A 13,181-nucleotide genomic window follows, 5' to 3' on the forward strand; every position below is an offset into this window, starting at 1 on the left:
AGACTTAAAACCACAGTGACATCATTATTTACTGCTTTTGGGTTTAATTGTACAGCTTTATTCTTATGTGGTGAACTTCCTGGTACATATACTAATAAAATTAAAAATAAAAATAAATTGTTATGTATGCCATCAGACTGCTACATATCAGAAACATGGGCAAGATCTACAGCTGGTTCAAAAAGATGTTGCTAGAACACTATTTTGCTATAATTTTACAGCAAACATTTAGAGGATCATAACTTAGGAAACCTTTATCTTTGAAGAATTACATTATTTTCCATAAGACTGCCTTAACTTGGGGGCAGATTACCCAGTTTTACAGGGCCATATATATATATATGAGATAATGTGAGGAAAGTGACTGTAAGCAGCGAATACTATACTCCAGTTTTATAGCAGTAACTGTATATGTGTTCATTTTATATCAGTAAATCAGCACTGACTAAATAAACTAAAACCCAACAGGCTTAATCCAAACTAAGGCATCCATATGTCCCACTGAAATGAATTTATGTTAGCCTTAACTAAATAAAATATGGAAACTAGCTGCAGACAATGTTGACCACAGGGCTGCTATCAGGGCAATTGGCATTTAAAGTTGGTTCTAAATGTGGTTTATTGCACTTTACCATTTTTAATGAGTTCATTTTTCTTTCTTTTATTCTTATAGTGATGTATTTAAAATGCTGTAAGCCGCCTTGAATCCCAGCTTGGGAGAATGGAAGAACAGAAATACAATAAATAAATAAATAAATAGCCCCACTGATTTTCAGTGGCTACTGTTTAAAGGTTTAGGATGGAGTGAAAGTGCCTGCCAGTGCCCTGATATACGAATTTTTGGTAACATTACTTGGCTGGGAAGCTGCATTTCATTCTTGCATTGATTCAAAAAGGGGGAATGAGGCAAGTTCACCTTTAATTGAATCTCCCCCCCATCCCTATTCCTAATAGCTCCTAGTTTGCCTTTGGAAAGCTCCATTGTGTTAATTATAATTGTTAAATGTACATTGAAATGGAAAATAACTCTGTAATGTGTGTGTATATATATTGTGAAGCATGGAATGTAAATTTCCATTAAAGCTTAAAGTAGAGCTGAGAAGAGAACCTAACAGTTAACAGTTAAGCAGAACTGTGTCTTTGTGACTAAGTCACAAGGGTGTTTAAATCACATGAAAAGGATACAACTGCAAGTCTATGCATATGCTAATCATATGCAGGTCTCCATATTTGGTGGGGTGAGTTTTTGTTCTGAAGCCATTACAGAGAACGGAAGTGCTAATTTCTCTTGTCCGGAAAAACAGCCTCAGGGTAAATGGAGTCTGTTTGGAAAAGAGGCAGAGCTTTGATCGTTAGCTCTGGGTGGAAGATATTTCATAATATAATATATTTTGCCTATCCTGGGATCACCATAAAATCTATCTGAATGTAACTTTATTTGTTTCAAGTTGCTTTGGAGTAAAGTTCTTTAGTACAGCTTTGGTACCCTGTTTTTGGACTGGATAATTTTTTTATTTCAAAGAAGAGTCTTGTTTTTATTCATCAAATTTGCTTCCATATGTGCATTAATAACCTCCATACACTGGTTACAGGTCTCAAAATAGGGCATTCCGGGGCAGGGCACAGGTAGGACAGAAGGGGACATGTAACAACTGGATCCATTGATCCTCTGTTCCCACAAGAGGTCTCAAGATCAGGCTCACTAATTATGTCATCTTGGAGATGGCATAGTTAATTTCCCCATCACTGAATCCAGTGGGGCAAGACATCTTTCTAAAGAACCACAGAAAAGGAACAAAGGAACAACATATATATGGATATAAAGTTATTGCTTCATTACTTTGTTTCAAGTTTTTAACATTAATCATTAGTGTATGACCTACTGAATAAAACCTCAAAAAGACTACAAATGACAGCAGTTTCCTGGTTGCCCAGGCAGGCACATTGTGTGACCCATAAAAGCAGCAAAATAACCAGACTGTACAATGGTGAGGGGATAAAATCAGGCCAATTCTTTATTGACAGCAGCAGGCAGGGCTAGGGTGGCCATGGTATTGGGTCCCAGGATCAGTTCACCATTCCACAAACCGCATGTTGATGAAATGGATCAGCTGGGTTTGGATCACTCCAAACTTACACCATAGGAGTCGGCCAGTGTTGAATCTTGCAAGCCAAGCAAGCAAGGTCTCACTGGGGAACCAGGGTGCAGATTCCAATCAGATACCGAACCCATGTTTGGGTTTGCCGTGGTCAATCCTCCCCTTGGGCCCCTTATGGGGGCCTCCCTATACTATGTTGATCCTGCCCAATGCCATTTCTAACACCATACAAAACAACGTCCTTCCGCCTCACAAAGGAAGGCCATAATTTCACTGAGGGAAAGGCGAAAAACTCCAAATCACTGCCAATCAGGTTAAAAGAAAAAGAAAAATCATTTCTATCCCTGTCAACCAGCAACCTCAAAATTGCTCAGTGAAGGCTCTAACCTGAGGGTGGGCAGGCGGGAAGCTGTCAAAACAAAATGGCTCCGAGCTCCAGTATTTTGCTGAAGTCTATGGGCCATAGTGCCGCCAGGCAAAGGCGTCCTGCGCTTATAGGGCACAAAATGGGGCTTCTTTTTTTAAAAAAAGGGGGGGAAGGTCTCATCAACACTTATGAGCTCATGTGTCTAAAGTCACAATCCTACAAAGCGTGTTCTCCTTCATAGAGAGCACATGTTGCGGTGGGTCTGACAGGCCACCCCTCTGTTGCTGGGCAGGTTAGTATGGATGACCATCTGCAGTGATTGGGCGGTTGGGTTACTGGGCAAATTTTGGTGTTGCCATTTAGGGGGACAGACCAAAGGTTATAAAATCAAGTCACGCAGCACTGACTGGGCTCTTTTGCTGCGTGCATCGGATCACCCGCCCACCCTCCCTAATCTAGGGCTATTGTGTTGATCTTGTTATGCCTGTCATGGGGTCGTCTGCTTTTGGGGCAGGGACCTGGTAGGAATTTTGTCCATCTAGCTGATTGGCTGGGGCCATTTGGTTTTTGCCTACTGCGTAGCAAATCGTCACAACTTGTAAGGTTGCAGTTAGACACTGGTTAAAAAATTGGTTGGTGGAGGGGTAAGTGCCTGCCCCTCCAATGCTGCTGCGGAAAGGGAATTCCGTTAAGGAATCCAGGGCCTTGCCATTCTTTCGTCCATACCCCTGAATGGGGCTTAGGGCTGTGCAAGCCCCCGGGAGCATGGGGGGGTGAGGGTCTGGTGCCCGGCTCCATGCTCTCCCCAATATTGTTTTCCCTTACTGGCTTTCACTGGAATCCAGAAGTCAGTTCTGTCCCTGGGCGTGGGGACAGATAGTCATAACCAACCTAAGCAACCACTCACATTTATGTATTTTAATAAAGTTGTGGCCAAAATTATGCCAAAAACCTTAAACAAAAATTATGTGTGAATTGTGAATTATTTAGGGGTGGCTTGGGGGACCTCAACACGCAATTAATATTTTGTCAGCTTACTGTCCCAATGAGAATAGTATGTTAGTACTGATCTTCATTAAGCAATTATGGCCAAATAATCCTTTTGATGGTAAATAGTACTGCTGCAGTCAAAACCACAGTTACAAGTTATATACCTTATGTCAAACCAGTCATAGAGGGGAGCAGCTGTTCCTGGCCCAAAAGGGACAGGAGGAAAATTTACAGAAGGTCTTGAAAAGGGAAAAGGGAATGTAAACAGACTACAAATATATGAAACCAGCAGGGAATTTGCCCTGTAGTCTAAAACTGCATGCTAATTTATTTTTTTTAAGTAAAAATAATGAAAGGCTGAAAGCGTTCAACAGGACAAAGACACCTCCACCTTTAGAAAGACTCCACAGAGACCACAGAGGGGGTCTGCTAATGTGTTTGAAATGATTTTGCCGTCTTAGATAATATTTAAGCAAGAGGGGGAAGAAAGATACCAGCATGCTATTTCTTAGTCAGACTGAAAAGAGATCCACTTCATTCTTGTCAGACAGAGAATGCATGTTGCTTTTGAATTGATTTGGGGTTGCTATTTTTTTTTTTTTAGTTAAAGAGGTAGTGATTAATAAAAATTTAAACCAAAAGAGGGCTCTGTTGTGAATGAATTGGTCTAGGCTAAAAGTATAATATCGGAGTAAAATCATTATTCGTACTTCAAAATTCATCTCACAATGGCTTATCCCAAGGGCTAGCTATATTCAAAGCCAAATGTGTGTTTTTTTGTTTTTAATAGCTGAACCCCAGAAATCTGAAGCACCTTAGCAAATGTCAGCGTTAAAGCAATCCAGGTATTCACCTGGTTTAACAAAACCATGTAAATGAACCTAGAGCTGCATATAATTGCATAAGCCAGAAATTAAGAGCTAGACTTCAATTAAAGTAAAGTAGTAACTGTTTGTAATGGTTTCTTGCTTTTTTTTTTACCATCTTAAGACAATTGTGTAGCAGGTGATTAATAAATTAATTATAATAAAAATAATAAACTCTCAGGTCTCTCCCACCTGTATCTTCATACTACTTCATAATATTTTATTGTACTCATTGTTAAAATGTAGTATGAAATACGGACACATGTCACATGTGAAATATGCCCCTTGTGTCTGTGCTTTTTCATGCAGTTTTTAAATAAATACAAGGGGAAATAAGGGGGAAGGCAATTACTTATTTAAAAATGCTCACATTCATTTCAAAGTAGTATGCAGGGTGGGGGAATAACATCTTAGGTGCAACTGTCAGATGTACTTGAATATCATGCCCCATACAGGTGGCCCTAAAGCAAGAAATTTTGATCTCACATGCAAGCATTAATTCACATTAATGGGAGTTTATCAGGTCAGAAATGGTGGACAATTGGGGATATATTTTGATTTATTTCTAAAGAGTGGCTTCTAATATATTAGCAGCCTCGGCCTCCCTGACATTTTAAATATGCTCCAGCACCTGAATTAGAACATTCCATTTTGTCTGGGATGCTGAACTGAATTGGAGCTTAGAGAACCATAACTAAGTCATCCATTGGCTTCTAGTACATTAATAACTAACTTGTTTTACAAAGAGGTGAAGAAAATTCTGGAATATGCAGCTGTCTTCCTCAATGCCTAATTCCGGATGCAATAAAGCTACTAAAATAAGTCTGCCAACTGATCATTCAACAGCCTTGGCAAACAAAATATGCATGCAAAGCAACACTTACACTCCACATGCATTAAACTTATCACCCATGATACAAAAGAAAAAGAAAAAAACAGGATCCTTCTCATATTCTAGGTGCCATTGGCTCCTTTTAGCTAGGAAAAACTCCACCCTTTGGTAACTGAACCTATAAGATAAGCAAGCAAATATAATTGTGTGGGTCAGTTCACAGAATCATTCACAGACAGCTCACATGACACCCATGTGATTTTTGTGTCCACCTCCCCTGAGAAATACGCATTATTCATAGGTATCTGCTCAGTTCATTCAATGTAAGTGCAAATTTCAAATATAAATTAATTCATCCAGATTAACCATCATAAATGTTGGCCCTCTCCAACCAAGTTTTTCTTTCCTTTTGTTAAAGTTTAGGATATTTCAACTTATGCTTGCAGAGTGCAGGAATGAGTTTCAAAGGAAAATGTAATAATACTTTTTAGGGGGGGGAAGATATGATTCTATTTGAAAAGAGTTCAAAAGGGGTTAAGGGATACATATTCTTCCTCAGCAGTCTGCATAAATAAATAGTATTCCTATTTAACTTTCTATTGTGGTTCACCTGCACCTAAATTTAGCTAAGTGATAACACAGTCGGCGTATGAACACCCACTTGCTTTCAGCAAGTGGAATACAAAATCAATTAAGTTATTAAATTAGATAATTTTGAAACCATTTCTCCAAAGCAGTAGATCCATCATTGTCTCGAGATGTGGTAGATAAAGGGCTGCAAAGCACTTTAAAAAGTCAAACAGAACACTGGTCAGAGAATTCGTATTCCAAATTAAGAACAGCTGATTTATATCAGGAATTCAAATTAAATGAGTTCTGTCAAGGGAGAACTGCACCTTTGTAATGCTTCTTTCATATGCCTGACATTTGGAACAAAGCCTTTTGTACAGCTTCGATAGACCTTTTCATTATCTTTTTTAATAAAATAGCCCACAAATAAACATTTGCATAGGGATGCATAACAATTCATCCAATAAATTTTTAGGACTGAGCAATATTAATTTAATAGGGCTAAACAAAATTAATTTCCTACGTAGTGTCCCACAAGCAAAAAAGTGCAAACAGGAACCAAAAACAAAAAAGGGGGGGAGGGACTCTGGTAATTATTCTAAGGAAGCATGGATTCCATCTGATTCTGTGAAAACAACATAGGTGACAAACTGAATTCCAGTTCATTACTCCAGTAATGAAACTGCCCACGCGTCTTTCAAGATTGGCTTTTATCTTCCCATTATATTAAATTTGCACACATTGTGAAAATGGCCTTCTACCTAGAAGACAAGCGACAGGGTTGAGGTACTGTGTGTTCAGATGTCCCACATCAAATGTAGCCTACAGGCTACAACCATGCAATCAACTGTGCTCGGTGTGGTCATCTAAAGGGCACAGCTAACACAGTGGCAATGATCACTCACACTTTACATTGTGGGTGCCCTTTGCGGGATCGTGCACGGTGCTACAGTTTCCAGGGAACTTAATGGCAAACCGGGGCGGCTGGCCTGCCTCTCAGTGTTATTATTTGGAGGTTCACGCCCAGCCTCTGTAGTCAAGTTTCATTGCTGGGAGGTGGGGCCAGTCCCATTTACATAGGGGGTGGAACCGACAGTAGCCAGGCAGTTGGGTCAGGAGATTGACCCACCCTATCCTCCCTTTTGCTTCCTGTTTAGCGGGTGCGGCTATGGTCTTTGACTGGTTGCTATTGAAGGACCGGGAAGAAATTTTCCTGCATTGGCAGGTTTTGTCTTCCCCATAGCAATTTGTCACAACTTTGGCAGTTTATGGCCTGAGGCCCAAGTCCTAAGTCAAGGTCTTCCAACATTCGGAAGTTTAATAAAGTTGTGGCCTAATTTTAATTCCATAACACGTTGTAAGAGTCTTTATTCCTTTCTTGTGAACCCTGGGGGCTGGGGCTGTTGCAGCCTGGTCAGAGGTGAGGCCAGAAGTACAATCTGGTCCTGCTTGAAACCATGAATCCACTAAATGTGAGCAACACATGAATAGAGCTTAGATGTTTGAAGGATCTAATCTTCAACCACACACCCCCATGCCTATACTACCAACATAGCACTTTCAACATTGCATTGCAGTAGGTATGATTTTCTTTAATTGCCCTAGAGCTTAATAATATCTTGATAAACACGAGTTATTAATATTTTTAATAATGCAAAACAATTGAAGCAATCTCTTCAACGATTGCTCAGAAATAAGGAGCTAGTATGAAAAGAAGTTCAGAATAAGTTTCCTGTCTTTAAACTATTTTTTTAAGAACAAATTAAATTGCAAAACAAGGCCGTGAAGAAAAAAATACTCTTGAGCATCAGCAACACTCGTTCAAATTATATATACTGGAGCCAGTTAACTGCAATTCTTGGTGGGAAGTAGATATTCAAAAGCAAGTAAAAAAGTCAGTATGTTCAGTGCAACATGAAATGGATTTGCTGGTAGCTATGTACCGTATTTTTCGCCCCATAGGACACACTTTCCCCCCTCTAAAAATGAAGGGGAAATGTGTGTGCGTCCTATGGGGCGAATGCAGGCTTTCGCTGAAGCCTGGAGAGCGAGAGGCATCGGTGCGCACCGACCCCTCTCACTCTCCAGGCTTCAGGAAGCTATCCGCAAGCCTTGCAAGCCCGGCGGGAGTTCCCGCGGGCTCACAAGGCTTGCGGGCAGCAGCCTGCAGCCCGAAGCACGGGGCGCCCTCCGGAGGGTGTCCGCCCGCTGATTCTGTAGCAGAGTGACCTAATTTACAACTGCAAAACATTTCATGTAGTATCATGCATTTTATAAAAGAATCCAATTTTCAAGGAATCCCCCCAAAAAGATTTAATATTCTGTTGCAATGGAAGTATTTTAAAAGTAATTTGAGTTATTAACCAGACCAAATGATAAATACATCAAAACAAAATATAAGCTCTGATGCAAGCATATGTGTTCCCCTGAAACATCTAAGCTGCAATGCTAAGCAGCAGGATTTACACATCAGAAAATATAATTAGGATTATTATTATTATTGCCCCATGGCTGCTATCTTTACTGCCAAAGACATCAGAAAGATTTGTGCCTTCACACAAACATAAGCAAATTATTTCTTGTGCAATAATATCAGCTGCATTTCAACCTAACTATCTTCTTGAATTAGTTGGTGAATTGAGAGCCACACTCAATTGGTTAAAACATCCACAACTGTCACAGAGTGAGCCGGCCAGTAAATCACACAGCTGAAAGTTGGAGTTAACTCTTTATTAGGAAAAACACTATCTTCACAGACTTGGCTGAGTGTCAGACCTAATGGGCACAGCAGCTCATTCCCTGTAGGAATTACCGTATTTTTTCGCTCCATAAGACGCACCAGACCATAAGACACACCTAGTTTTTAGAGGAGGAAAGGGGGAAAGCCCTGTTTGAGGGGGTATCAGCTCACAGTGCAGCTTCTTTTGCAAAGGGGAAAACCCCCGTTTTTTGAGGATCATCTCAAAGTTGTTGAGCTTACTTTGCAAAGGGAAAAAATCCTGTTTTTATGGGGTTCAACTCACAGTTCTGCAGCTTCTTTAGGAAAGGAAAGGGAGCCATTTCTACAGTTTCCAGACAGATAATCTAATCAGCCTGTCACATGTCACTGGGGAAACAAACAGCCTCCGTCTGCAGAACATTCAACAATGGAGGCCTGGGCAAGGGGGTGGGGCCAGAAAGGGAGCCAGTGATTGACCACATGCGCTCCATAAGATGCACAGACATTTCCCCTTACTTTTTAGGAGGAAAAAAGTGTGTCTCATAGAGCGAAAAATACGGTACTCCATGAAATCAGTTGCCAAGACTAAAGGTCCCTGCCTCCCCCAAGCCATCTATGTCTCCTCCTCTCCCTGTCTTCTTCCTCTTCTCCCTCTGATCACTCCTTGTTGTCCCGCCACCACCACCAAAACCTCCTTTGGTGGTTCCCCAGCTGGTTCCTCCTATCATGCCTGTGTCCAACCTATCATGCCTGTGACAACAACCCATTTATAATATGCACTGAATAATAATTTACACCATTCTAGGTGACTTTAGCTTTGCCCCCCTCTTCTTTTGCCTCCCCCATGTGCTATCAATTGGATGAATGAAATGAAAGCATGTGACCACCTACCCACACACCTTGGCAGAGGTGCACTCCATACACGGCGGCCGCCACCCAGGCACGCAAGCTTGTCTGCACCTTCCAAGCGATATCCAGGGAAGCAAGAAAACGTCAAGGAATCTCCGACGCCAAAGTGAAATCCTATTCTTCGACTGAAGGCAGGAACACCAGGATCATCACAGGGTTCCAGGTCATATTCTTCAGACAATAAATCAAAAGCCAAGGAAAAAGATGAAAGTTCCAATTTTTTTAAAAAAAACTAAACAGGATAACTACGCAATGCCAACATACATTCGTACCTTGGAAGTCGAACGGAATCCATTCTGGAAGTCCGTTCTACTTCCAAAACTTCCAAAAACCAAATAGCGGCTTCTGATTGGCTGCAGGAAGCTTCTAGATGCTACAGCACCTGGGACTTGGTTAGACTGGTAAAGAAAAAGTGATTTATGTGTTGTATGTGTGATACAACATTGTGCCACCAGATGGCGATGTGGAGTCCCACTTTTCTCTACCTGTTTTCCCTGTTTAAATTTACAGCACTTTAAACTGAAACACTTCTTTTATGTGTCTAGATCCAGCCCTGGTATAGTGCTTCACAGGGTAGCTACTGTTGCATCAGCACCTGGATTGCAGCCAATTTTTTGCAGGGAGGGAAACAATGAGATTTACGGTTTGGCATTAGCAAAGGAGGCCAACACTTCGCTCTAGGAACTCCTGTGATTAAATAATAGCTTGCAGGAACTTTCTTAAAGACAAGTATTAGGAGCATTCAAATTATCTTGATAAATATCAGTTAAGTCAGACACCATATGGGGGGGTGCACACACAATATTCATCAAGACCTTCATATATATATGAAAATCCTATTTTAGTACCACTGATAAATAATGAATGTAACCAGTAATTCAATATGTGAATTAATTTGCATGTGAAGACTCATCTTACAGCATATAGGCACTGCAGGCTTTGAATGTGAAGTCCAGTGTGAAGTCAAAGTAACCCCTGCAGAATATATATACCCCTGCAGAGGTACTGAAGAATAAACCTAGCAGTACAGTGCCTTTCTAGTAAAAGAAAAATGGTTTTTTATGAAGTCGAACAGAACAAGGAGAGCCTATAGAGAGAGGGTAAGGAATGTAAAGGTTTAGCTTTGCATGCTTAATGCAGCACTCTCTATTTGTGAAATACATTTCTACCCCCTCTGTCAGTGCAGATTTTACTGCCACTTTAATAACCTGCTGTCTCAGCTCATATTCAATTCAATACCATCTCCTTTCAGCAAACTGCCCATTTTGCGGAATAACATTCCTTTTCCTCTAAAACCAAGGACACAGCTTCTAAACTGTGTCTGCACATTGGTATTATAAACCAGGCTAAACAGGCAGGTTGTGCTTATAAATTTGTTGAACTTAAGCAGAGTTTGGTTTCGTTAGTGCCCAGAGGAGAGACCACTATGGAAACCTATGTCCACATTGGGCTCGTTAGAGGAAAGGTGGGATTATTAGGCAATTGACAAATGAACAGCCACAGCCCAATTCAGGTATTCATCTCCCTCACATGATAACAATCATGCAGGGGGTGCAGGCACAATAAACCACTGAACCAGGTAGCAAGTTCTGGGGGCTATTGCATTCATGCCCTATTTTTGAGTTTCCCAGATTAATCAGGTTGGCTGATACACAGGACATAGTGAACCCTGGTTCAGATTCAGTAGGACTACCCCTAACTACAACAATCTTAGGATAAGGTCACACATTATGAGCCCTTCACCTTCACTTCAGTGTTCAACTTCTGCTATTAGGTATTTGGCCAATGCAGTAACAGTGGAGGAATATATGTGAGATTGTCCCCCAAATTTCTCCTTCCCGTTTTTGCACATAGTAAAATCACAGGAGAAAATTTGCCGAATGTTCTCAGGCTTGGAGGTGAGTGGGAAAATTGCCCCAAAAAGAAAGATAATGATCTGCTGTTCTGGCTGTTAAATAAGGCTAAACTTTCCATGTGAACTGCACCTTTTCCAAGAAGTCCCTGTTGTGTTTGACCTGAAACACTCTTGTCATTAATATCTGGTCTGTTTGGTATCATTAACTGACATTTAAAGACTTAATACAATTACTTCTAGAAGCTAGATAATATTTCAAATCAAAACAAATCATTTATGATTGATGTGTGTATAATGCCAGAATTGCTCCGTTTGTGCTTTCTTGGAAAGATCTTTGCACTCAGATCAACCAAGTGGAAACCAGAACCAAGAATCGTGCAGTTAGGGACTTGTAATGTAGCTCTTCCTTACTACTTGTGCATGGTTTTAGAATCTCCAAAAGACCAAAGACATTAATAGTTGTAAACAGTAGCTGCTGCTAGCCAATTTACTGCACAATACTATGCAATGTATACAAGACGAGTCCTATTATGTCTAATGGATCCTTACTTGCAGTTAATCGTGCACAGGACTGAAGTTTAAGGTTACAAAAAGACAAGTACCAAGTACACTTTGAATAAATATTATATAATTCCAATGTTTGGTTGGTTTTCAGCTACTACTGAGTTGCATCCCATATTGTATAAACTACTGACGACTCACAAAACAGATCTTTCCTTTCTTCCCTTCTTCTTTAAATCCTCATATATTCCCTGAAAATCCTCTACAGGGTACCAGGGAGGTTATCAAACATGGTAGGCTATGTTGTCTGAGGTGGGTAGGGGAATCTCCTGACAACAGGTGGGGGAATCTTCTAGTGCTATTCATTATGACTGTTTTAGTTAATAATATAAATATAAAACATTTCCAAATAATCTATCAAAGCCCATGCCTTTACCTGAAAATGTTATATTAAAGCCTTCGTAGGAAATGGAAAAATCAGAAATAAACCGAAGTTGTGCCGTGAAGTTTCCAAAGAGTCCAGCTTTGATGGTAGGAGGCAAAACGGACCCTGTTAATCTGGCCACAGGTTCTGTGAAGCTTCCATCTTCAGTGATGAGCAAATAGTCATGGGAGCTCTCCAGGTGAAAAGTGTGGAAGATCAGTTGTACTCCTTGAAAAATGGAAAAAGAACAATATTTTGCTTTTTGAGTAAAGGATGGATGACAAAATATGTCATGCTTACCTGGAATCTGACCTCCTGAGCAGAACCACTGGCAACCTGAGTCAGCTAAAGGCTCAGGCTTCACTACCAGGTGTCTTGTTTTGTTTTGCTTTTGTCACCAAGGGTGAATATGCATCCAGTTCTCAACTCTCTTGCATATAACACTGTTGTAAGCCTTCAAGCAGGCGTATTCATAAGTGAGTGGCCCTGAGCATATGCTTGTATGCAAGATCAGTGTAACTACAATCCTGCCGTGCTTGGCTCAATTCTGAAGGCTGTTACCCAAACTACCACCATTTCCCCAGGGTCCAGAAACCTATCCCCTGGGGAAGCAAGGAAACCTATTCCCCTGGGGAAGCAAGGAAACTGAGTGGAAGGAGAAGCTACATTAGAACTGCTCAATGAACTCTTGTGGAAGCTCTAGGGGAAGGTTTCCCACAGTGTGGTACCACAATGCATCAATGACCACATTATAGCAAGGCTAGCCAATGTTGTGCCCTCTGGTTGTTGTTGGACTACAGCTCCCATCATCCCTGACCATTGGTCATGCAGTAGGGGCCGAAGGGAGGTTTAATCAGACAACATCTAGGACGGCACCACACTGGCTATGCCTTCATTATAGTATGAGAACCAAGTGAATAATGAAGACACAGGCAGTAGAATGTAAACTACAGCAGGTTGTGAAAAGGTTCCAAGCACAATTCAAAGTGTTGGTGCTAACCTTGAAAGCCCTAAATGGCCTTGGCCCAGTATACCTGAAGGAGCATCTC

At 40.9% G+C, this 13,181-nt stretch overlaps 1 protein-coding gene across 2 annotated transcripts in view; it reads right to left on the bottom strand.

Moving 5' to 3' along the window:
* Window positions 1-13,181, bottom strand: part of CSMD1 (CUB and Sushi multiple domains 1) — a 949,519-nt gene that overhangs the window by 191,475 nt on the left and 744,863 nt on the right. For both annotated transcript variants that reach the window (XM_053380819.1, XM_053380818.1), the window contains exons 20-21: window positions 12,145-12,360; window positions 9,335-9,523 (exon numbers count right to left, since the gene is read on the bottom strand). In XM_053380819.1, coding sequence (XP_053236794.1) covers window positions 9,335-9,523; window positions 12,145-12,360 — 405 coding nt within the window. The remainder of the gene's footprint in view (window positions 1-9,334; window positions 9,524-12,144; window positions 12,361-13,181) is intronic.

Source organism: Podarcis raffonei, chromosome 3 (genome assembly GCF_027172205.1).
Source record: "Podarcis raffonei isolate rPodRaf1 chromosome 3, rPodRaf1.pri, whole genome shotgun sequence".
NCBI lineage: Eukaryota > Metazoa > Chordata > Lepidosauria > Squamata > Lacertidae > Podarcis > Podarcis raffonei.